General features: G+C 39.1%; 1 protein-coding gene across 4 annotated transcripts in view; it reads left to right on the top strand.

Moving 5' to 3' along the window:
• Window positions 1–26070, top strand: part of PLEKHG1 (pleckstrin homology and RhoGEF domain containing G1) — a 137038-nt gene that overhangs the window by 21603 nt on the left and 89365 nt on the right. For 3 of the 4 annotated variants that reach the window (XM_069787005.1, XM_069787004.1, XM_069787006.1), the window contains one exon: window positions 18093–18167. In XM_069787005.1, the coding sequence (XP_069643106.1) occupies window positions 18119–18167 (49 nt within the window). In that variant the 5' untranslated portion in view covers window positions 18093–18118. Of the gene's footprint in view, window positions 1–18092; window positions 18168–26070 lie in introns of those variants that run through there. The other variant, XM_069787007.1, reaches the window with a different exon arrangement.

Here is a 26070-nt window from a genome sequence, read left to right on the forward strand (position 1 = left end):
AGGATGAGTCCCCAGCTCTTCGTCCCTGTTGCTACTTATTCCACGTACCTAGGTTGCAAACCAAGATGTAGTTTAAATGCCTGAAACAGTAATTCTCATAAAGCCCTTTTATAGCCTTTTAACACTGAAAGTAGTGTACATTTCTTGATATTGTCAAATCATATTTTGTCTTATCTGTATCCTTACAAGACGTAAGGATATAGATACTTGAGTAAATCCTGTAGTGTAAATAACTGTTTAAATGAGGGAGGCATGAAATTCCCCTGCATAAGCAATTTCCTTCCCTGCTTACTTGGATATTGGTCTTCAAGGTGGGTGACAAAAGCCTGCTGCATGCTTGCTGGAAATGAAATCAGTAGTTGGGGATTTCCCTTAAAATTAATTGGCAGTACTGATACAAAAGTGCATACTTCATTCTGTGTATGTGGAAAGCACAATGTAAACATACACTTCTTTAAAAATAGGCATAATACAAATATTTTAATATCTCTATAGTATTGTACTTCCTGCCATTGATCTTTATCACTAAAAGTAAACAAATTATTTTGCCTTGATGATTCTTATATGTTAATCTAGGATTGCAAACCTGTACTTCCAAAGATGCTGTTTGTGGTAGATGTCTTGAAGATGCCAGTGTCCACCGTGTTTTGATATGTTAGGATGAATGAAAGGATGGAAGATTTCCAAAGTGTATTTCATACTCTATATAAAAGTGTTAGTGCTTAATTCATGCTGTTTGGATATAGGGATTTCACTGCCGTCTACAATAGCAGGCTCACACTTAGGAATAAGTGGAGCGCAGCCCTCCTGGGACAGCCTCAAGCAGCCCAGAGGAATAGTGGGATGTAAAACACTGCCCGATAATCAGACACTGGGGAACCCATGTGCTATCTCCTTCCAGTTCTGAATCTGTAGGGCATTTTACTGTTCGTCCTAATACATTTTTTTTTCATTTATTTCAGCTGAAATGATGAAAACCTTTATTTCACTTGGTATCCTCTTATAATCTTGCCAAATATGCACTCTGCTGCATCAGTTCAAGTAGATCTTTGACAGAGTCCTTGCAGGGTGGAAAAAAGAGTAAAACTGCAATAAAAGCCCACAAAACATGTATGTGGTTGAAATGGACTTTATTTCAGTTTTAATACGTGCTTAAACTGGAAACCAAAAGTTATGTTTTTGTAATGACTTCTTTGGAAAGTGGAGCAGTTAATTTACTGCCGTAGAGAAATATGCTTAATCTTCAGCTTCAGAGATTTGAAGCTGGTAGTTACAGGTAATCTGTTTTAACTAGTAATTTTTATAACAAATCAATTAATCAAATGGTTGAGTTTGTGTGTAAATTTTGCTGACAGCTAACTTTGGAAAAAGACAAAATAATTCTAGACACACTATAAAAGTTACGTTAATTCAACCCTCTGGGGTTTATGTAATCCAAACCTCATTCCTTGGTTTTGTTTGTTGTTGTTTTTTTCCCATATCTATTTTGCAAATTAAGTCAGATAATAAGAATGATTTGACAGAAGCACCACATGGGTACGTGTTTTAAAACAGATCAAACTTTTCTTACATTTAGGTGTAAGACTCTCAAAACTTTAATAGATAATTTTGAGGTTTGGTAGTTACTTCAACCAACACTGTAGTTTTTTAAGGAGGCTGCATTCCTATTTTCTGCAAATTAGGGTAGATGCTAAAATGACTGACCAGTTTTGAAAAATTTGGCCTTTGTTTTGTAATAATTATGATTCATTGCAGCTTCTTCCCAAACTTCAATGGCTTTTGCTTAAACTGTACTGGAGTTGGATTTAAAAAGAAAACCCCAACCCCCCAAAAAGCCCCCAAACCACAAAAAACTCCCTTCCATTAAGGATCTGCTTTACATTTCATGCTGGCATTAGCCTGCTAGCTTTATGGGGGTTCCCAAACTTCAGACTTGTGTCTGGAACAGCCATAAGAGGACTTTTCTTGCTACAGGAGAGCTGGGCAGCTGCCTCTGAACTCTCCTTGTGGGACACTTCTCGTTCTGACACAGCTGAAGGAGGCATCCACCAGTTGTTGGGCTGTACAGGAGCTGAGATGTTGCAGAGAAAGGTGCCCACAGGTACAAAGACAGAAAACGATGCTTTTTAAAAGGTTTGTATCTGATCCCTTTTAAAGGTCAGGACTGAAAGGTAGAAGTGAACCCTGCCACTCCCAGTGGCATATGCGTAAGGGAAGAGTAGTTTGGTTGAACGTAATTATACTTTCTGCTCTCCAGAGAGTATGGTTGTCTTCCCCCTCCCCCCCAGCCAGTTCTGCTTTTTATGCCGGTGTATGTGTGTCTGGCTCTCCATTCAGAGTTCTTTAAGTATTTGTAACAAAATTAAATTGAGAGAAAAATGCTCGAAACTACATTTCAGTGAAGTCTGTGAGCATAGGCGGCCTGAGAGAGGAGTCCTATAAGGTTACACCTGTATTAAATTCAGATGGGCCTAAGAGTGTTGCCAGGCCTGGAAGAAGATGGTCTATGATGGTCATGTTTGCTGGTATGATTTTGGGGAATTATAGCTAGCCTTCTCCCCAGACAGTTTCCAGGCATGCCTCAGTCCCTAGTCCAGTTCAGGCGTCACTCCGGAGAGATGTTTTTTATGCACCCTGCTTTGGAGGCTGAAGTGGTTCATTAGCACAGATGTGGGCTATTCTGTCCCAGCTTGCTTTTGCACCCAGGAACGCTTTATGGGTGCATCTAGTGCATTGATTTAAGAATAGCCTTCATGTTTCCAGTGATGAAACTCTGCAATGTGAGCTCAGCCTTTATTCAGCATCAGAGGTTGGTCCAGCGATCCTGTGAGCATCTTCACTGTGGGGAAGACCAAGGGTCACTTTCTGTTTGGTGTGAACGCATCTTCTCAGTCAGCATTTCTCTGCTGTGCAGACTTTTTACTCCATCTCTTGGGTAAGGTTGCTCTGCAGCATTGCTGTTATTTATTTTAAAGTGTATTTCTGGACTTTTTGTTTTGTAGGAGAAAATGGGGGAGCTAGGAATTGAGGAAAAGAAATTTTTTCATGAAGAAAAAAGAAGAATTTGGAACTGGCTTGGCACTTGCTGAATTGACATGCCCTGCTGGGTCAGCACATAGTGGCGACCGTTGGGCAAAAAGTGATAGTGACTTGGTGATACCCCCAGGAATACTTCATAGGCTGTGGGGACAGCGACAGGGGTGGGAGAGAGATGGAGTAACTGTCATCAAATCTAAAGGGAGCAAATGCTTCTTCCTCCACCTGCTCCTCTTGCCTAAATGCAGTAAGGCTTGGAGGGCTGCAGAGTCTCATTTGCTGATGAGATAGTGGTTTCCTGCTTTTTGTGGTAATATACATGGCCCTTTGTGTGTGTTTGAAATACAGCAGGGACTTTTTTTTAATTCTGTTGCCCTGCTGAATAGGCTGACATCATCTCGGAGCCGAGGCAGGGCCAGGTGGTCTCCTCGCCTAGCTGTGCCTCTCGCCGGGTTCCGTGGAAACTTGGTGTCGTTAGTATGCGCTCCGTGTGCCAGTGTTCCTCAGAGTACAAAATGGGGGCTAGGCAGCAAGAATGGAGGAACTGGGATTTCTATGTACCAAGGATGGAACTACATAACTTGAAACAGCATTATTGGAATACCCCTGTGTTTTTTGGTTCAGTACATCAGTCCTTAGTATTTGAATAAACCATTAAGGTTTATAAATGCTTAGTTGTGTGTCTTGGCAGTGCTTTAGGTTTGTTCCCCAATTACTAAACCTGGGAGGCTGTTTTGCAGAAAGTTCGCTTAAGTTATTTCTTCCCTTAAAAGTGGAAGAAAAGGAACTTTCATCTGAATTCACTGGGCTTAGCTCTGAGAATTCAAAAGGCTTTGGAAACTGGCTGAAGCTCTTGGTACTGACTTGAGTGATATCCTCTTGAATATTTACTTTAGTCAAGCCTATTCAAAGATCCCCCTGCCACCCTGTCCTTATTTGCGTCGATTTCCAGTACCAGATCTAATGACCTATTGAATACAAAGCTTTGCCTCTTAAAAATAGGTTCTTCAGGAGTTGTCAGTTGTATTCCTGTGGCCTTATTTTGTGTTCTGTGTTTACATAAACTGAAGTAACTGGAAAGACATACCCATCTCTATTGTACTAGATGTTTCGCATTGCCAGTGGGAAAACACTAACTTGTGAATTTTTAGTTGTGTTTGGAACTGCAGTGTTGATACACATATTATGAAAATGAAAGAAGTGTGTCTGATGGTTTCTTACGGCTGTAAAATTTCATGTACAGTTTTGCTGTAGGATTTCATGGACAGTGATTTGTGAAGTTGTCTTATTTGTATCCCTCCACGCTTCTAATACAGTGCATAAAATTTACATGTCCTTTGAAACTTCCTGACATAATTTGGGGAACTATATTGGTTTTAACTTTCTTAATTAAGAAGCACTGAATTCCTTTATGTAGCTGTTTGCTTTTCATAACCTTCTCTTTCTCAGGATAGAAATGAAATACTTGATTAGCCTTCATGCCGCCTTCTAGTGTTGTTGAAGTACACATGTGATCCATCTTTCACTTTAGTAAAATTTTACTTGGTGGGAATAGATAGGAAGAGAGACATCCCTTTATCAGTAATTCTGGCATCCCAGCAAGAGCAGGGAGAGCTGCTGAATGCGTGATTTGTTTCTGATTCTCTGCTAACTATGTAGAAGGAGAAAAAGCTTCACCGTTCAGTGTTGTTAAAATGGAAAGGTAAGGAAGGTGACCTTCATCACTGGTGCAAGAAGGCGAAGAGAGGAGAACTTGGACTCCTTTTCTAAGTGAAAAGCGTCTGTTAGCGTAGAAATTTAAAAAGCTTTGTAATCTTAACACCTTCTAAAACTATAATGTAAAGTTAATGGAAACCCTTTATTGACTCCCCCTTAATAACCTATATTCAAACATGATGTTTCCTAATGATCACTATCTTTGAAATAATTTTCAGTGTAAAGCACTAAAGGATTTGGGGTGCTTTTTCTCTGGTCTTATTGAAAGCTATAAAACAACATGCAGTTCACCAAAAAAAAAATCACACTTAGCACAAGCTGTGAATTACCAGAGTTGTTTCAAGAATCTTACAAATCTCTGAAACACTCTTAACAATTGCATACTCTTTTATAAGCTGTCCATGAGGTAATGTCAGATGACTATTATTTTAGTACAAAATAGGTATTTCTTTCTTTCTGTGTTTGAAAGCTAAGTCTAAGTTATTTATTTGTTTTATTTTCTGAGAAGGTGAATGAAGTCCTGTCAAAGTGCACAATGGCTCAGACTCCATGCAGTTGTTGAGAGTTACTTACAAACAACTGATTTGTTCAAACAAGTCTCTTAGACTGATGTGGAAAGGAGAAAAACATTCAGCTGAAGGAAATCACCTTTCCAACTATAACATTTGTAAGTGATGTTATTTTTTCCCCATGTGTTTTTTCTGAATGGAACTAGTGTTCTCATCTGGGGCCAGTGAAGGTCTGCATTTGGCGATGCAATGTTTAGTAATAAATCCAGCTTTTCTAAGAAAGCATGTTGGAGATAAGAAGCTTTTTACATTTATGGCATTACAGAGGGAGTTTCCCTGTCTAGAGAATACTGCATTTTAACCCCAAAGAAATGTTTATTCAGCAGTTTGTCAGCTGCTTCTGTCAAAATGGTTGTTCAAATTCCTTTGGAAATTGTGGCAGGTTAAAGATTGTTACTGTGTGTGGTTTCCCTTTTACCAGTTTTAGTCTCCTAGGCTCTCTACTTGTGTTGATCATAGGTGGGTGAAATAACTTCCTTTCTATTTCCAGTCATATTTAATTTAATATTCCATATTCTTTAGAGTGAATATATGTATATGCATGTAGTTATGTATGTATATACAAGAACTGTGGTTTGCCAGAGATTAAGCATGTATGTTACTTGAAACTATATAGTTTCTCTATGCTCTACAGCAGGCACATGCATTTCAGTGCCACAAAAGTGAATAGGACTAAGATTGCAGTTATTGAACTCTGCTGAACTGGGGACACATTATTCAAAGCTAATATACAGTGAGAGGGCCCTGGCTTCTCTATCACAACCAGTCGGAGTGTTCTGTAGATAACTGCAAACTTTGGCTCCAGAAAATGTGTTGTTTGCAAGCCATGCTTCAACAGTTGCACTCTGGAGTGGCCTAATAAATAATGGAGTGTTTTTGCAGGAAATGTCCTAATCTGGGTTATGAAGCGGTTCATTCGGACAAACTGCAAGTGAATGTGCACAGCACTGTCAGTTAGTTTGTTACTATTTTCCTCTTTTTTTCCATGTGTGTGTAGTGTGTATGTAAATATATATATGTACACACAGATGTACATATCCTCAAAGCAGGGAGAAGGAAAAGCTGGAGGAGTGTGAAGCGGTCCGGCAGTCAGCGGCGTGGGGGGCAGCCAGGCTCAGTGTTTGGGCAATTGGAACGTGTCAGGGCTCAGAAAGCTTTAACCGATGGCTCTTTTATGCTATTTGCTGTGTTGGTTGCCTAATGTTATATACTCTGTGATGAAAAAAAAACCCAGAAATTTTCATTAATCACACTTTACAGTAGTCAAGGAGTTACATGGGCTTTTTCTGATGGCTGTGGGGAAAAAATGTGTTTCACAGGGTATATGTAAGTAACTTTGTTATGCATGGCTGTAGTTTGGCTAGCCTTTCAAATGACAGTTTCCGGAAAAGCCAACTGAGTATTACTTGTCTAATAATTACAAAGCCCATGTCTAAACCTCTCATTTCAGCAGTAATATCGTGCTCAGGCAATTGCAGTTGAAGGAAACACACAAATGGGCTTCGTAGGAGCCCTTCTCCTGTTGGTGAATCTGTGGCCGTTCCTTTCCTTGCAAAACATAACAGAGTCACCGTGTGTTATGGAGAGAAAAATGGTGAAGGATCCACGTGTAAAGTGATAATTATCCATTATCCTGGGTTTAAAAAGGCTTCCCCTTTGTGAACAAGCATCTGCAATACCAACCCTTTGTATCATTCCCCCCCCCCCCGCCCCAGGTCTCCAAAAGAGTTTACAGTTAAGGGGAAAAATATCTTTCTCCCTTGTTAAGTTGGAATTAATGTTGTTTAGGAAAATTTTTAACAAAGTAAATAGACCTTCTGGACAGCGCTGACATTTTTGTCTTTCATCAGTATGATCTTCTTTTGGAAGTTCTGTGGGTTTTTCTATAGTGAGGTCTGAAGTTATTTCTGTGAAAATATATAGTGAAGCCAAACATTATAAGTATTTTATAGAAGAGGTAAAACAGCCTAATTGGAGTTGATGCATACTAATTGCTCTGCTGTTAGCAAAATTGGAAGAAAAATAGCAGTGATTTGAAAAATGTGTGCATGAGAGAATATACTTGTGATTTTGATTTGGTGCAGAACATAATTTTGTGTTTTTCTCTTCTTTATTCTTTTGGTTTTTAGGGAGCTTTTAGAAACATGTGTTTAAAGAAGAAATACCCCTAAAACAGCTGACTTTGAAATGGACTTGTCTACATTTATACACTTAAAAAGCATTGGGGTGTTCTGTAGTCTTTGAGTATTTGCTTTTGGATGCACCTTATCTCTTTGTCAAGTTGTCCGTGAATGCGGTTTCAAGGTTTGCATTACATACTGCTTCTATGAGTTTAAGGAAGACGTCATTCCCTATCTCAGTGCCTTGATTCTGACCCTACACAAAGTTAAAATACATACGGATTTTGTTTGTCCCATAGATATTAGCTTTTCTACTGACCTTAAAATATCAAGAGTTTCTCTGTAAGAGGGCTGTAAAGCTTTCATTTAAAACAAAACAAACCCCAGAAAAACCTTCATTATTATCATAGCCCTGTGATTTCGGGAGAGACTACCCCGCGTAATATACGCGGCCTGATGTCCTTACTAAGCAAATGGCAAGGTTGTTTCCCTTCTTCTATAAAGTAAGTGTCATGGTGTTAGTGAACTTTAGCTGGGTGTCAAGAAATTTCCCGTAACAGAAATGGAAATGCGAAAAGGAAGTGTCAGAAGGTGAAATGCATGCGGACATGGTAAGTATGTTTCTCCCATAGTAACAAAACTCTTCAGATATGTTGGAATCCATTGGTATGTTATCCATCACAGTAATATTTATTCAGCACATAGGACAGGATTCAAATTAATTTAAGCCTTTGTGTATTATAATTTACTTCTATTTGACTTGTTTGCTGTGATTGGATTCTTTGTGCTTCAGCAACAGCTTTGCTTCCTTGCAGCTTCGTTGTTTCGATTTTATTTCCTTCACTACTTGAGCCTGTTGTGAAATGATGAATCTGCACAACAGTGGTCTTTTCCAAGACAGCGTGTAGTGATATCCTAAGCACAGGCATCGAATCTCTTTAAGTGCTACCACACAACATCTGTAATAGAAAAGCAATTTGGAGGAGACTAAAAGCCTGTGAAAGCAGGTATCAAGAGTTCTTTACTAGGTATGCCAGGCACAAGTCTGGAGGTTTTTTGGTTTTGTTTGTTCTTCCCTGTCTAAGAGAGAAATGGGATTACAAAATGACTATTAGGATGCTAGCTGGGTTATTGCCTTTGTTTGTTTGTTTGTTTTAATTGTTGTTGTTTTTGGTTTTGGGGTTTTTTAAATGTTTAAGAGGGGCAGGGAGCAGCAGCTGCCCTTGTCCTTAATCAGGAATCTAAAGCTGCAGCTGCTGAGCACCAGAGGCTTGAATGTGGAAAAGACTAAAGAGGGAAACTTTGTGTGTGTGCATCTGCGTGATTGTTTATTAGCCAAATCAGCATCTCCTAATTGTAGCAAAGTTCAGAGCTTTGAAAAAGAATTTGAGTAATTCTGAGATCAACACTGCTGAAATTTTTTCCTCTTTGGTTTCCTTTCCTTAACCATGTGTACTATAAAGCAACCTTTGTTATTGCTGAAGTTTGACAGGTTCATATCCAGTGGTGGAACGGTTTTTTAATTTATTAAACCAGAATTTTTGGCCCAGTAGTGAGGTTTATGCTGTGCACCTCACTAGAATGAAATCTATTGGAAACCAAGACTTAATGCATCTCTAGTTATACTTTCTCGTGAGAAAAGCTTCAAGAAAAACATCTTGTAAGAAGAGGGGATGCTAGTGACCAGTGAAAATACCAAATGTAGATTTGGGAAAGGAAAAAAAAAGTATTAGTGGGTTTTTTGTTTTGGTTTTGTTGTTTGTGTTGTTTTTGGTTTGGTTTGGGTTGGGTTTTTTGGGGTTTTTTTTTTGTTTTTTTGTTTTTTTTTTTTTAACCAAGTCAAGACACCTGCCCGGAGTGTGTATGTTGGAGGGGTGAATGGTGGGCAAGGCAGAAGTGCAGCTGTAGAGCTAATGGCTAGAGACTGTATTTGGCTGTAACTCCCTCACGTGACATAAAATGACACTGCAAATTCTTACAGTATTGGAGAATTTGTTGAGGAAAAGTCATGTAGTCTGTTCTGGCAACTGTCATGGTTCTGGCTATGGGTTTGACTGTTCTTGCAATGTGACGACTTGTACCCTAAAATCCTTTAGTCTCTTTAGTACTGTAGCTGGTGTATGTGCATAATGCCTTTTTGTGCTTTTTCAGCATTTGGTATATGCATTACTGAAGAGTCACAATTTAATGGTACTGGAAATAAACTCTTGTAGTAAAGAAAATGTTGAACTGTGTGCTCTTGTCTGTGCTGAGCCATTGGGTTTTCTTTTAAAATGGGTTTGTTTCAAATTCAGTTTTCTTTGGCCCTGATTAACATTTAACAGTAGAACTAGTATTATCTAAAAAATGAAATCAGAAAACTATGCAATGGTAGCTCAATTAAAATATTTTATCTCCATGTTTGTGAATTTCAATAATGAAAACTATGCTGTTGGTTGTTTTTTGCGGACTAACTAGGCATAATGCGTTACGTGGTGTTATTGCTTAAATCGCTCAGAAAATGGTTTGCGTAGAATACATTGCTTACTTGTTGAGTAGCAGATATCCTCGACTAGATGCCAGCAGTATTTTGTGATATGATAGCTGTACTTGGTGGCTATGACTTGCTACTGCTGTACTCATACAGTCTGTGCTGGGACTTGCCTGGAAGTCTCTAAATATCTTGCGACTGACCTACTTATCCTGCTCTTCCTTGTTTTTCATCAGAGTGTATGTCAGGCATGTCCTGTGCTGAGCCACCTTACCCAAGTCTGTCTATTTTCTCAAGTTTAGATTCAAAAGCAAGCATCCAAAGTGACAGACAGATCTACTGTGTGTAAGTGAAAACCGATCTTTTGATGGATTTTTTTGGTTGTTTATGTGGTTTTTTTTTAACATTTGTGAAGACCTGACAGGGCTGCTGAGATTAATTGCACTGTACAAAGGCATGAGAGAAGCAGTGTATGTGTATGTAACTTGAAAAATGCCCAGTGCTTTAGAAAAGATCTGTGGTTTATTCTGATGATAGGAAGTTTTGAAATAAGCAAAAGGTGGTATACTAGCTTAGCTGTCAGGCTATCCAAACCCAAATCCAGACTTGAGCGGTAAGCAGGACGATTCAGATACCCGAAAGTTAGAAGGATTTGTAGCACTTCCTTGGCAAGCTGACCAGAAGGGAGAGGCAGCTGCTTCTACAAGCATTTGGTTTTGCCTGCAAGTTGAGCACTGTGTGGCACTGTAAGGAGCAGCTAGTGCCACCTGCGGGAGCTGTGCTGGAACAGGTGGCTTTCTAGTTCAGAGATACAGATGCCATCATGGGAAAGTGCTGTCACAATTTCCTAGCACTGCAGGAGAGATGTTGGGTTGTTTTCTATCAGCTTGCTGTAGTAGAGCATGATTATATGCAATGTAGGGCTGATCTTCAGCAAAGTTGCATATATAAAAGAGGATATTTTCAATAATACTTATTAACGGTTCATTTTTACAGAAAGAAAAATAAGTCATTAATTATACTAAGTAATTTTATACAACCTGAACTTAAATGACTTGAGTTCGAAAGCTATTGCTTCTGCTGAGCTGATAAACTGCTGTGATCAACACAGAGTTAATGGATCAGAAGTAAATACATGCATTTCACCAATTAAAACTGACATCTTTCTGCTTAGGCTTTGAACTTATGCTTCACAAGAGTATTTGGGGAGTGTCAGTCAAGGTTTTGATCTGTCTTCCTCCTCCCAGATGACCCTATGGGCAAGGTTTCCTCTTTGTTTCACTTGGCATAGCAGCAGCATATGTTGTTAAGTGAGGAGTCTTGCAACGTGGTTGGACGCTGACCAAATGTTGAGTACGTCTCATCTTTTCAAGCAGTTCATCCTATACAAAGTTTGAAGGAGAAGATACTGTGTCGTGTTCCCTCCTAGATCTCATATCCTGTGTTACTTTAAAAAATATGCTGTCTTGACTTGCAGACTGAAACAGAGTGATTAGCTGCTGAACTTGATCTTTTAGTGGGCTTGGAAAACCATAACCCAAGCCTTGGGATAGCACTGGGGATGGATTCAGAGCTATTGGAGAGACTGGAGGAGGGAGAAGCTGCATGCGTAGAAGTTAAACCACAGAGGAGCCAGACAGCTCATTCCTTATACTAGAACATTTGTGACCTTTTTCACATTCAAACACAGGGAATTACAGTAAACCAGAATGAAAGTGACAAAGGGATTCTTGACTTGGTCTTTGCTTGACAGGAAAGTTAGGTTTTTTGGATTGCAGCTGCAATATGGATGATTAGCTCCAGAAACTAGGCAGAGGATGCTGTAGATTTATGCTGTTTTGAAGAAGGGGTCAGGAGAGAGAATGATGTTACTATGATTTTCATCGATGGGCCAAACAATGTGCAAAGGAGATTTGGCTCCTTCTTGCCAACATAGATCAGATGGTCTTGTTTGGACCAGCTCATCTGTTGGTGTAGTTGTCTTAAGTGCCACTGTTACTGGCCTTTCTCTAGAAAAGAAGGTGCAAGGGTGACCTGGCTTGGGAAAATGAACAAAATATGTAGCATCTTACAAAAAAACAGCCAACCAAGCAAACAAAAACAACCCAAACTTGGAACATTTCAGTATGAGTTGATGTGCAGGGGAAAAAAGGCTGGGAGATTTTTGTGGAACTTTGAAGGAGAGGACTGTTGGAGAAGGGAAGCGGTACCTCGCACCCACATCCACAGCTCTGCTGGAAGGGAATGAAAGGAGCCGTTAGAATTCTGTACAATTTTGAAGGAATACATATTAACTTGAAATAACATTTTAATCTTAAACAGGTACTGCTATGTTACTTAGAAGGGCTGAGGGGTGGTGGTGAATAGGAGCAGCAATATAATGGTTTGTGTCCTCCTAACTTCTATCCTTTCTGTCCATGTAATTTAGAGTTTCTTTCAGCATCACTTCTTGTTTCATGTGAAAGAATTGTATTGGTGTTAGCATATAAACTTGCTTTCATGGTTTATGTGACCTGGGATCAAAGCTATTCTTGTGGGGTACAGAGCAGCAATGCGTTTGCTCTAGAAGGGATTTTGTAGGCAAACAAATGGCAAAAAGCTAGATCCGGGACGGACATCCTTGTTCTCAAACAAAGATATATGCAGTATTTAACAGCCAAATGTCAAGTTCTGATTGTGTTAATGTGGGTGGGAATTTTGCCGTAGCCTTCCTTGGAGCCTGGAGTTTGTCCTGCAACCTGAGACTTTGAGTGCTGATTTTGGGGTTCTGTGAGTGGTTCTGCATTCAGAAAGCCAACATCCCATACCATTCACCTGAGAAGTGCAGTAGCCTGTCCAGGCTGTGTGTGGCCATCTAAGTGTCCTAGCACGTTTACAAAATATTTCATGTCAAAAAACCTACTACTATCCATTTTCTCCTCACCCACTCTTATACTTTTTTTTTTTTTTTTTTTTTTTTTTAGTTACAGCAGGAAGGACTCATCCGAATATTGTTTAAAAATAAACCGGCAGATGTCTTTACTGTTAACAGCATAGCGTGTAATGTGGAACTTCAGGGCTTCGGTCGTTTTACATATATTGATCTGTATTCATAAAGCACTGACTGTTTAATCTGTAAAAGGCTGCATTTAAAAATGTAATACAGTATTTTAAAGGAACACGTATGTTGATTGTGAATAAAGTGGCCACAGCAGAACCTTAATATTACTGCTGGTTGTGCCCCTGGAAGACAGGAAAGAAATGCAGTGTCTGTCTAAGGCACTGTATCTGAAAAGTTTTTGAAGAAATCCAGCCAACTTCCTTAAATATGATCACTTCCAGCTATTTGGAACAGATATAGACCAGGGGCTAGGGTTTTGACACAAAGGAGGAGGTTCGGGTTAGGTTTTGGTTGCTGATGATTGTTATTCAACATAAATACATAGTTAGATTCCTTAGTTACAACTGCAAACAGTCCTATGATGAACAATAGTTTCTTTCAAGCTGCTTGATGCTTTTTTAGAGTACAGCGATAAATTGCTGCGAAAACAAAGATGGAACAGAAGTCTTCTCTCCAATGAATTTTTTTTCCATTAAACTTTAAAATTGAAAATCACAACACTTCAATTAATAGCTGTTTTTAATAACTGGAAATCCTTCATATTTTTTTTAGCAAAGTATAGTTAATTTAAGAGACAAGGACTATATATGTCTGTGAAATGCAGGTAATTCATATTTTTCCCGAGCATGCTTTTTTAAGAATATTTTTTAGTCACTGATGTCCTATAAGTTTGAATGTTTTCCCATGAATTCAACTATATCATGCTATTGATTTAGATCCTGTGTTTAAAGCAACTGAGATCTTATTTTTTTCATAACGTTAAAGGTGATCTGCAATTTTTAGCAGCTCAGGATTTTAAAGGCAAACCAATCTACTAGAAGGAACAACAAATTTCTTGAACTGGGACCTCCCAGTATGCCTGTTTGGGTGGCCCTGGCTGATTATGGCCTGTGAAAATGCATGGTCGTACATCTGAATGTTTTTGGTTACAGTTAAAGGGTTTTGCTTAATTAAGAAATGTAAACAGTATGGCTGTGTTTATTCATAAATTATGAATGCATATGTATTTCAAATTCTCTTACTGGGATGTTCTGTGAAAAAGTGCCCAGAGGAGTAAGCAATAGGTAGGCGTGCAAGAAGCAGCTTTGAGTAATGAATTCAGAAGTACCAAGTACCCCGTGGACTGCTAGAATAGCTATGCCAAAGATGCAGGGCCAGTTGAAGCTATATCAATAATTATATTGTGAGAGTGTTTGGAAGGGTCTTGCAAGACTGTTTTTATAAGGTACTTTATATGATTGATCTTCAAATTAGTAGTAGTATCCCAATTGTTTAGGTAAGTGGAGCTTATTTGTATAGAAAGTGGGCCAGAATTACTTTATTTTACAATTAACTAGCAAGCTTATACCCCAAATGCTGCTGCTTTGCTGGATTTTACATGCATCCTGCTTGGCCTTACTGCAGAGATTTACTTTCCTAGTCTGATGAATAGTATTTGTCAGAGATTTCCTTCCTAGATTAAAACTAGGAGCTTTATAAATAAATAAATAAAGGAATGCTAAACTTTGACTTCTGTTTTTTGAGTCATTAAAAACTTGGTATGTTACAGAAAGCAAGAGCGGGGTTCTATATTTCTTTTATTTCAAACTTTCCTCCTTCCACTAGCTTTGTTATACATCTCAGAGAAGAAAAGCAAAGCAAAATAAATCTTACAAGGATTAAGTTTATCAGGGTTACATGAAGACACATCTTGGTTACGTGGTGATACGACTAGGAGTGATGAAATAGGCCTTTTTATCCACAAATGTGGATTTTTTTTTTTTTTTAAAGTTGTTTAGTATATTCTGCAATTTCTAGCAACTGTGGAATCGAGTTGCATTAATGCGGGGGGGTGGGGGGGGAAGCGTATGTTTTACATCTTAAAATATATGGATTTCCATGCTTTTTAAAGAAGTCACTGAAAATACTGTTCTGTGCCATGTAACTGGACCTTAGTTTTTAGGTGTAATTTTTAAAATTGACAATGCTAGAGGAAAGTGTTGAAGGCTCTGTATGGGTCCTGTCATGTTTGCACCTGGTTGAACTGTTTTGCTATGATTAATCTCCTGTGTGATTTAGAAAAAAATAGGGAACAGCAACGGATTTCACAGACTGTTTCATTGCTACAAACCATTCCAGAGAGTAGCAAGTGTTTCTAGACAGTGTTCTGAAGATGGCTTTTCTAGGCACAGAGGCTGACTTTCTTCAACCTGTTATAACTACGTTAAGCCTCCCTTGCCATCACTTCTTGTAATGCAGAGCTGCTAAATTGGTCAATCTGTGCAAAACCATTAGCAGGACAGGAGTTTTTAAATTGACTTGGATTATCCAAATGAGTTCTTGAAACAGAGAGCTGTTGTAGCTGTGGAAAGTCTGAACCCTGGTTTGTGTGCAGTAATTGAATGATCCAGCTTTCAATTTACCACTCTGTTATTAAAAATGCCAAGGTTATTCAACGCCTGTTTGAATCCTGTTTAGTTTTGTGCTGGGAGTGATAGGTCATGTTCCACAAAGAGGGATGAGCACAGGCGCTCCATTAAATTCCTGAGAAGTGACTGTTGGTAGGTAGGTGTCTTACTTTAAGTGTAATGCTTTCTGATGCTGAGTTTTGATGACACAAAAGCAAGCTTATCACTTCTTTAGAAGCTCAAGTAGAAAGAAGTGTTGGCCTACTTCAGACAAGGAAAATTGGACTTGCATAAATAAAAATGGGGGCAGAAGACATCAGGAAAAAAAAGTCTTTTTTTTTTTTTCTTGCTTGTATTTAGCACCTCTACCAAATGTCAGTAAAGAAGCCCAAAATTATTTCTGAGACTACCTATTTTATGTCATTCATGTGTCAGTGTCATGGTTTATTCTTACTAAATCCAAAACACACTGTACTATAAGAAGAAAATTAATGCTATCCCAGCTGAAACCAGGACAGTCAGTGAGTGACTCCATGAGCATTTTCATGGTGAAGTTTACTTACGTATTTATTTCAATTCTGTGCAACTCAAACCAACCAAAACCAGAAAACAAATACATGGATATCTATGTTTTATTATTTTAAACATGTAGTTTCCTGAATTTGTGACATGAAATTATTTATTTAGAATTAAGAATTTACAGAAAACATTTTCTTGTTTTTTTGATATGAATCACAGAAGTACATGTTGTATTTATTAATGTGATTTCTTGGTTCAAATGCACTGTGTGATTAACTAGTTCCTATCAACTTTACTAGTAAATCACTGGATAACTAGAAGTTGATTTATAAACTGGTGCGATGTTCACAGACAATATGTAGCGCATCATTGAATGCAGAGGGTTGGATGTGAGCTTGCCAAGTTTTAGAATTGGTGTATTTATTCTAGCCAACTGTTCTGTGATGATAAGCAGGATTCTGGGGAGTAAGTTTCTGTTTTACAGCAAATTTATAAAGGATTTTGGAGACCGTTAGGTGTTTTATAGTTGTTTAAAACCTTTGTTGAGGGCACACCTTTTTATTCAGTTTGTGATCCAGCTGTGGTTTATGAACTCATGTGCACAGACCTTCAGGTGGATAAGCATTATTCCTATTAATTTTAGGGAGTTTAGAGAAGATTTTTCTGCTAGTTCCAAGTCTTCAGTATGGGTAATGTTGTGTGGATGAAACGTGTTAAGGACAAACTAATTCCCGAGTAAGACCTGGTGGATTTTATCTTGAGTAGAGATTAACTGGCTGATGGAGAAAATCATACGTGGTAGAGTTTTCATCAGCTAAATAAGAATTCGTTTGTACCCTAGGCTGTGCTAGTGGGTTGTAGCCTCAGATGTGTCTAACATTTCTAAGCCTTTTACGTATATGTGAATTAAACAGACAAATGTACTTGCCCTGGATAGGACACCTGAAATACTTTTTGTGACTTAAATTGCTTAAGAAATCCTATGTATTTTGTATAGTTTGGTTTTACTGTAAACGCAAGCCCTTTATTGGATGCTAGGGCAGAAGTGTTTTCATCCTAGGCCTGGTGACAGGATTCAAAACAAGCCGTATGAATTTGAGAGCAAAGTAATTTAAGAAGGGAAAAAAACAAAGGCCATTTTTTGATGTTCAGTTTCAGTTCTGCTGCAGGGTGAGCCAGGGAGGTCTCTCATAACTCTGGATCTGATGATCATCTAAAATCTGCATGCCGAATCAGCTCTGTTGCCTCAACATTGTTAGAAGCAAGATAATTCAGTGACTTCAGTAGGAATTCAGGCTGTATTGCTAGTACTTCCAGCGCTGTGTGCTCTGTGTAGTGCTGTACCCAGCACTGTGCTACCCGAATTGCCAGCTGAGGAGAAGTCCCTGCCCCACGTGGCACAGTCTCCTTCAGACAGAGCATCCTGCTCTTTTTGAATTGTCTTGTCTTAATGCGTCCTATCTAATCTTGAGGCTTTCATTATGTAAAATGGAGTGTCGGTCCAGCTGGTGATGGGAAAATATTCCAAGGTGCTAAAAAGGAGGATACAAAATCCCAGTCAGTATGGGTTGGCCACACGTTGGCCATCAGCCATACCACAGAGGGTGCATAACGCTGCTGCAAGAGGAGACGGGCTCACTGCCTTCCTGAGGAGAAGCCTTCTCTTCTCTGACCACTGCTGGGATGGAAGAAACATTGGTGCTCTACAGTGTAGTAAAGCTTTAAGTTAATGGGATTTTATGTCTAATGCAAGCTGACGTGACACTCCGCATGGCCACTCTTTCATTAACTTCTGCAGTGCGTGAGTGTAAGCAGCTCTTCCATCCCAGTTCATTGCCCTCTCGCTACAAATTCACTGGGGGGAGGGGGGAGGGAGAATACCCAAACTCAAAGACAGAAGTTCACCATATGTAATTAGTGCTTTCAGTCTACCACTGCAATTTATTAGAGGGTCCTTTTGTGCCTTCCTACCTGCAATATGTCCAGGTGACAGTCTGCTGAATGGTGTTGCAGTTAATCTCTAGGGAGTTTTGCTTGTTTACATATCATTTCCGTGTTTGTATGTAAGATGACAGCTGAAAATCCATCCTTCGCAGGGGTCATGGGGCAGGGGAGTGTCCTACTGAAACATACTGGTTTTAATGGAGAATGCTTTCTTTGCTTTGTGTCCATTAGGTTTTACTAAGCCTGCGTCTGCAGAGATGCCAGATAAAACACCAGGTGGTACAGAACCTGTCCCCAGGAGTGAAGGTTAGTAGTTTTCTTTCATTCTTTGACTAATTATTGAAGAAAAGAAGCATTGTGATTTTGTGAATAATTTTTGAAGTCAAGAAGTGAGTTTTACTTACTGGCCTTAAACTTAAGGGAGGGCTGAATTAATTTTATGTGTGCACGTTTATCTAAATAGCAGGAACTTTTCACTTATTTTTGTGTAACCTTTCCCTCCCTCCCTAGCCCGTCATCCATGATAGTATTAAAATATATAATGAGGGGGGAGGACCAGTGGGCTGCTAGGATTTCAGCTTTAGAGAAGATGTCTTGTCCCCTTTTGATAGAGAGATCTTGTTGACGGAGGCTCGTTTTTCATATGGGATACTTAAGAGTCATAGAACCGAAGCTGACCTTTAAGATATGGGCTGATTTATATAAGGAGGCATTGAATATGCATCATTTCCACTAAAATCAGTGGAATCTTGAGATACTCAGTCCTTCTGAAAATAAGACCATTTTTTTTCTTTTCAAGGTCCATTAACTTTAAATTCACACATCTGAAAGTTTGGTACTTGGTTTCAGGGAAAATTTGTTCTTTAAAAACAAATGTAATCCTGCTAATTTGAGTCCTTCTTCAGAATCACTGCTGAATGTTTCATTAAAATATTTTATAAAAATTTGCTATTTCACGTGAAGGTTGTGAGGTGTTTCTGACAGTTTTGTGGCAAAACTTGTAGTAGCTGTTGTATACGCTTGCTTTCTAGATCATTGCTGTCTTCACACAAGGGCCGTGTTCATTCAGATGTGTGTTTTAATTTGAATAAAGCTTGCAGCTCAGGCTGGTTTATACTGCTTTCTCTCTAAACATAAACATACACATCTCAAAATTTAGTTTTAAATATTTGTGTTGCATCTGAACCTCAATTTTGACATTTGAAAAGCATCAAGGAACATGCTGCAATATTAATTTCAAAAAGCACATCAATAACAGCAGAGAAAGAAATTTTCAGGTAAAGGATATTAAGCTATGCTTGACTGCAAAAGGCCTTTCTATTAATTTCTTTTTTAAATTTGCTGTAAAGCTTGGCGCATGTTACTATGAGAACTCTCAACATAAGAGATGTAGTTACAGCTAGTCTTTCAAAGACTGAATTCTCTCTGATTTGCATGTTGTGTGCTCCCCCTCATAAATAAACCCTTATGCTAAAAGCACTGGGATGAAGTCCAATTAGAACCAAAGCCTACACTCGTGCTGTGAGTTAGGACGTGGAACAAATTGTCGTGTACCTTGCTGACTGTTTCCCTAAAAGTAGCCTGTGTGATCACATCTGTGGCTCTCCTAGGTATAATGAAGTCTAAATGTGTTAAAAATACACTGATTACATATGTTATATGTGGAATGTCTTTTCTGGCTGTGGAATGGTGGCAGATACTGCTGCGTTTCAGCTCTCTAGCGTCCGAGAGGAGTTCTGGTGAATTGAGTGAGACATAGGGATGATGTAATCTGATCAAATCTGGGGAAAAGTCACTGTGTCTGTGAAAGGTAACTTTATTTTCTCTTATTTACCCTGTAAATTTATATTTTAATTTACCCCGTAAGCAGCTTCCAGTAAGTGAGTTGCAAGGTTTGCTTTGGCTTTACGTCAGGAGTTAGAGAGGGTAGGTCTTGTGATAGCACAGAGCGGTTGATGGGCTGGGAGCAGGGGTCTGGGGAAAGGAAGGGGAGAGGATGGAAAGAATCCTGCAGAGCATCATTAATGATGGAGTCACTGACGGCATCATATGGCCATCAAACAAAGATTGATTCTCCTCCTTATGCTGGCTGTCAGGGACTGGTGCCTGTGAAGAGGGATGGGTGAGGACTGTTAGACACTGAAAAGACAACGGTCTTTGAGGTTAGGACATCCAAGGTGCCAGTTTCCAATCATTTTCATGCTACCTCCATCCCCAAATTAGAAGGTTGAAACTGAACACAGGATTGTTCAGGTCTAGGCACAGGAGAGAGAGGCAGGGAACTGCTCGTTTCATTTAATTTTTGGAAGACTCATGAAGCCTTCAGTGTCTCTTTGTTTCTGTAAACGTGGTTTCATTTCACCAGAACTGCCAACAGGTAAAAAACATTGCAGAAACATTTTTGCAGTTAGGCAGGGATCTAGAAACTGCCCTCAGGATCTTGTTCAGTATCTTCAAGGTTTTTGTGTTTTTCAGTAGCTTCTGATGTCTGTCTGATCAAGCAGACGCATAATATAGTGTCCTGCACTTTATGAAGGAAAGCTAAACCTGGAAAGCTTTCAGACACAAAATTTGACTAGAGTGTTTAGGGATACCACAATCAAAAAAAAAAAAATCTACTCTGTGTATGCTTTGTTGTACATTTTGGGGGAATTAGTACAAGATTCCTGTGACTTGAAATCTCCCGTATGCACAGAAGACACATGAAAAATGGTTGTCTGGGTCATTAAGAAACCATGCATGTAAGGTTGTATAACTGTTTATGTATTCTCTCACACGTACAGTATACGCATGTAAGGTTGTATAACTGTTTATGTATTCTCTCACACGTACAGTATACGCATGTATATACATACATAGAAATGTGTGTATGTAGACATATAGATAACCTTAAATCATGAGATGCTAAGGGAGCTGTTCCCATGGGTGGCAGGGTGAGTGTCAGCCTCCTGGGATGTGCAATTCCAGGGTTCCCAAGGCAGTGGGCATGGATGTGGCAGAGCCTTCTCCGGCGTGCTGCGCTTCAACTTTCATGTTTGGCCTTTGGAAATAGTCTGACTTCTCCGCACTATTTTTGTTTCCAGATAATATTGACCCTCCCTCCCTCCTTAACCCAATACCTCAGGTTTTTGACCGAGGTATGAGACGCCTGAAAAATAGGTAAACTTCTTGCCTGTGGAAACAAGCTCTGTAGGTTTTGAGGTGCAACAGGCAATTTCAGTGAAGCTTGCTGGAGTGTGTTGGTTTTTATGACGCTCTGTGTTTTATAAACTATTAGCATGAGGGGAAAAAAGCTGAATAACTACCAACTTGAAACACTTTTTTCTAGATTGTAGTAACACATCCTCAAGTACTTAGATGGATTACTAGTGATGTTGGCAAAGTAAGAAATTCATACAATAAAATATAGCTAATTAAAATTATGAGATAATGCTGAGTCTTCATTTTCAAATTACAGTTGTTATTCTATTGTAATAAGAGATTATGAAATTCTTCAAGCGGTTTGTATTAAAATGTGCTATAACAGATACAATGTTTAGTAAAACAAAACTTGGTTTAATCTGGATGTTTTGTTTTTAATCAGTCTTCTGAAATTAATTTTTAGACGTTGATAAAAAAGGTGAAATAATAAATAAAAATGAGTCTTCACTTAGAGACCTGTTCTTATGTCTTGATGAAAATGTTCTACTAAAGACAAACCTTGATACTAGTGTCTTCTAATGATACTAAATCATTAGTGCTGTAGTTAGAGCTTTGAGAGATTTTGTTGGTTTATTCTCATAAATACCCTTACTTTCAAAGAATGTTATGATAACACTTACTGAAAAGAACTGCCAGGCACATGCCAGTGGCTGCTTTAGCACTGACTTATAAGATAAACTTCCATAGTCTTTGATCATATGCATCTCTATTTACTTAGCAGTTATACAGTTTACTAGTATGGAGAAATGTTTCATTGGTATGACTGAGTCAGAATTAGGAAGTGAGTGTTTAATTTCTCATGTTTAAAATATCACTGCTACTTACATGCATAAATGTTTATGTGAACTTTCTTAATTATTTCCAGACATCTCATTGCTGCTTGTTTTTTTTTTCCAAAGAAATATTCTTGCTATCGTTGGCTTAAAAAAAAATTAAAAAAAAAAAAAAGTGTATTTGTTGTTACAAATTTCTAACAATTAACCTTTCACATTTATAAGGGTTAAGTTAGGTTGAGCAAAGTGTTGGCAGGGTAACTGATTATCTGGAAACTTTTAAAAAATCAGTGTCGCTTTAACCTAGCGGTGCCCCTCCCTGCCCTCACCCACTGACCCACTGCTCCATATACTCGAGTTAAGCCGTGAAGCACACAGACGCAGACAATTGAGAAATGAGTTTCCTGTAATTAAGTTACTGTAACTTAGTCCTTGACTTGAGGGTCCCCAGTGAGTGGGCAGACTATTTGCTTTTCTGCCACCTCTTCTGTCAAACCCTTCAGAGTCAACAGTTACATTTATAAATGTCACTGCTTGCTTTGTGCTATTGCAGGGAAAAAAACCCAGGACCTGGAGATTCAGCTGTTGCAAAGACAGAAATGCATGTATATCACATGCGAAAAATATTTTTCAAGAAGCTTGTGTAGCTATCAAGGAGTGGCAGACAAACAAATTAAAACAAAAAACCCTACCGTGATCCACATAGAACTGTTTCTTAACTGTTTTCCTACGGCAGAGCTATTATATTCTGTTTACAATGGATGCATTTAGAACAATGTACTATGTCAATACCAGGAAGTGGATTGAGTGTATTTCTGTTTTAGCTTGCAAAGGAATTAGCATTTGTTCTGCCTGTGTTTGCTGAAAAGTCACTCTTAAACTTCTAGTATAGTTAACCATTGGAAATTAGACTGTGACAGGAGTACCCCACCCATTGCACAAATTCCTCCTCTCCCTTGCAGAGGGGCTGCTGTGGTTCACAGTGACTGCTCCTGATGGTGTCTGGAGCTGGGCAACTGCTCATCTGCAAAAAAATTTAGGGGAATGATTGTAGCTTTTTCATTATGAATTATCTATTTTTATAGGATTAAAAGAATTTGTTTTGATAGCTTAACAAAGTTTTCATGATGCTGAATGGTTTTCAAAAAAAACCCAAGTGTTTCATCCTGTGGATTGCTGATTAATTTTTTTTTTGTCATGATACCTTTGAGCAGCTGTTCATAACATAGCTTGCTTCAAAGAAACCAGATGATGTCTACCTTAGTACCCATTTGGAAGGCTCCCACGCTTGAAGTGTATGGTTATCAGTCAAGTGCTACCTTAGCAGTAGCTTTATGCAAAATGCTTAGAAAAGGTACATGGATGTGGGAACCTTTATTGGGTTTCTCCAGTCAGCTCGACTGGTTGTTTTTCTGTGCCTTAAAAGTAGAAATCTTTGAAGAGAAACATGTGAGGAAGGTAAACTCCCCCAAACTCGTCTTCCTTTCCCCCTTTCCCCTCCACCTTCTTTCATTAAGCAAGAGCCGTGACTTCCCCCAGCTGGATCCTCCCTTACTGACTTTGTGGTTCACACTCGCATCCTGAAGGAAACGAATGTTACACCTGGGCTTTATAAACAGCCACTGACAAATCCCAGTGGACAGCAAGCTTATGTCATTGTAAAATATCCTATAGTAACAGCAGTGTTTTTCCTTGCATTGTGTACCTGATGGCACTAGTGGGAGCCTACCAGCTGTTACTGTTGTTGTTCGTGATAAGAGTCATTTAGTTTTATAACTCCTCTGACTTATGTTTGCATGCTATTTCTGCCATAATATGTAATGTCGCACAGGAAAACCACGCAAGTGCAGCCATGTGTATCTGTAGACTGCCCAATGGGATCATATCCTTCAAATGTGGTGAAGAAAATAGCATTGGTATTTCTACCTCCAAATTTTGCTAAGACTGATTCTTTCGTGGCAGGAATGCTCGGGTGCAGTCACTGAGGTTAGTAAATGCTGCGTCCTGCCTTCTGCGCAGCACTGTTGGGGCTTTCAGCGGGCACGTAGCAATGTACTACCTTGTGCCATGTTTATGGGGAAAGTTGTTGTTACACTTTAATATTACTGTACTCGTTTGAAAGAAATACAAAAGTAAATGGGAAAATAAAGCATCTTTTCTACAGCTTTTTCAGATCTTAAGTGCATGTGAAGTCACACTTAACCATGGTAATAGTGCACTCATAGGCTTAATGGTATATCACTGGGCTGAGATGGGCACAAAAACATCCATGTGCTGGAGGATGGTGACTGCGTACTTCATCTACCTGCTCCTGTTCTTTGGAACTAGTTTCTTTATTATTCCTTGCTCCATTCTCTGTTTCCTGCAGCTTCTTGCTGCCTAACTGAAGGGAAGAGATGTTTGGAATAAACCAACTGTGCAATTTTGTGGACAAGAACTTGTGGTTGTCGGATAACGCTAGATGGGTGAATTTCAACATAAAAGGTCTTGGCTATTTACGCAGAAGGTGGTAGATGCTGTGGGCTTCCCTGACAAAGGATATTGTGAATGTTAAAAATTCACGTGAGTTGAAGAGGAGACCAGAGAAGTCTCTGGAAGACAGCTCCAAATAAATGAGCCACTGCAAACTAAGGAAATCCCGTTAGCTGAAAATTGTTCGAAGCTAGAAGAATGCTGGGGAAAAATATAGTACATGCTTGCTATGTTCTCACTGTCCCCAGTAATATAATCTTCCTGTACTGGGCTATTTTTCCTTACTTACTATTCATGGCCTCATTTTGTAGCAGCTTTTAACCCCCTGAAAATCATATCTAGAAGGAGGTGGAAGTGTCTGTATAAAGGCAATATCTGAAATTCTTAACCCTAGTGCTTATGAAAGGAGGTGGTGAGGCCAAAGCAGATTTGAAATCGGAAATCTATTGGAAATGGGAGAAAAGCAAAGCGGAAGGGTGATGAGATTGGATATTCTGTTTCTGACTCCTCGCTAACTTGTTGGCCTCTCTCTGCACACTGTGAGAGGTTGGCACATCTTTCTTTGTAACACTGGTTGTAGACTGTTGTCGTAACTCTCTTGAGAAATTTGAGCTAGTTGCAGTCCACCGACGTTGAAAATTAGCAACAGCCTAAGCAACTGCTGTGCCATGCAGGTACAGTGGAACAATACTTGCATGGCACTTGCTTTGCTGCAACCAGACTTTTGCTCTGCGGTGTGGCTCACATTCTCTGATAGTGTTATGCTGCATTAAACCACAACATTGAGTCAGTCTGCTTTTTTCCTGAAGGCATTTTGATGAACTGCCTTAGTCACTGAGCCATGCTGGTTGGGTCCCACTTTCTTTCTCGGTTGCCAGCAGGCTGTTAGCTGGATGGGCTTTTGAACTTCCTCAGCGCGGTGGAGGGAAGAGGAGGAGGTTAGTGGTGGTGGTGGCTCCCTTGATGTAGGGCAGTGAAGGGCGGTGAAAGGTAGACTGTTCTGGACATTGTGAAATGGTTGAGTACAGTAAAGCCTACTCCTCTTCAGATGTGAAGATGCAGCTGCTGTAATGTAGTGGTGGTGAAGTCACTGATTACAAAGGTTGGGCTATTAAAACAGGTAGAATAACTTGTTCTTCAAGTGCCAAGTGCTTTCCCTGGTGTCCTGGCTGGCTGGTATCCCACCAGAGATCAGTGTTCAGTCATCTGCAAGTTACAGAAAGCTTATGTGGCCTGAACTGCTTAAACTTGAGGTTTGGAAAACTATGGGGTTTTTTTATGTTGATGATCCCATGTTTAAAAAATTACTTTTGCTTTTCTGTCTCAATGGTAATTAATTCTTAGTTCTCAAGCAATTAAGAAGTGTGGCACTTTAGTTTGATGCACTTTTTGCTTTTGTATAAATAAATTGTACATGATACAAAATGATGTGTATCATGATTTATAAATAATGTGCATATATTAAATAACCAGTTATGAGTAGTACAAAAATGGGGAGACTAAGTGTGGCTTGCATGAAGGAAATTTGATGTGTCTTGATGAAAAACAGCTAGTTTCTTTAAAGGCCTTCTGAATGCTAATGGTCTAATTTATTTCTAAATTGATGTTCCAAGTTGAGAGAAATCTAAAACAATTCAAATATTCCTGGAAGAGCAAAGATTCCTTGTTAACGCAAAAGAAACAAGTGGTGTACTAATTTTCTGTGTATTCTAGTGTAAATATACCTCTCAGTTGGATGCTATTTGAAACTGGTTGAAGATGTC

Source organism: Haliaeetus albicilla, chromosome 7, assembly GCF_947461875.1.
Source record: "Haliaeetus albicilla chromosome 7, bHalAlb1.1, whole genome shotgun sequence".
Classification (NCBI taxonomy): domain Eukaryota; kingdom Metazoa; phylum Chordata; class Aves; order Accipitriformes; family Accipitridae; genus Haliaeetus; species Haliaeetus albicilla.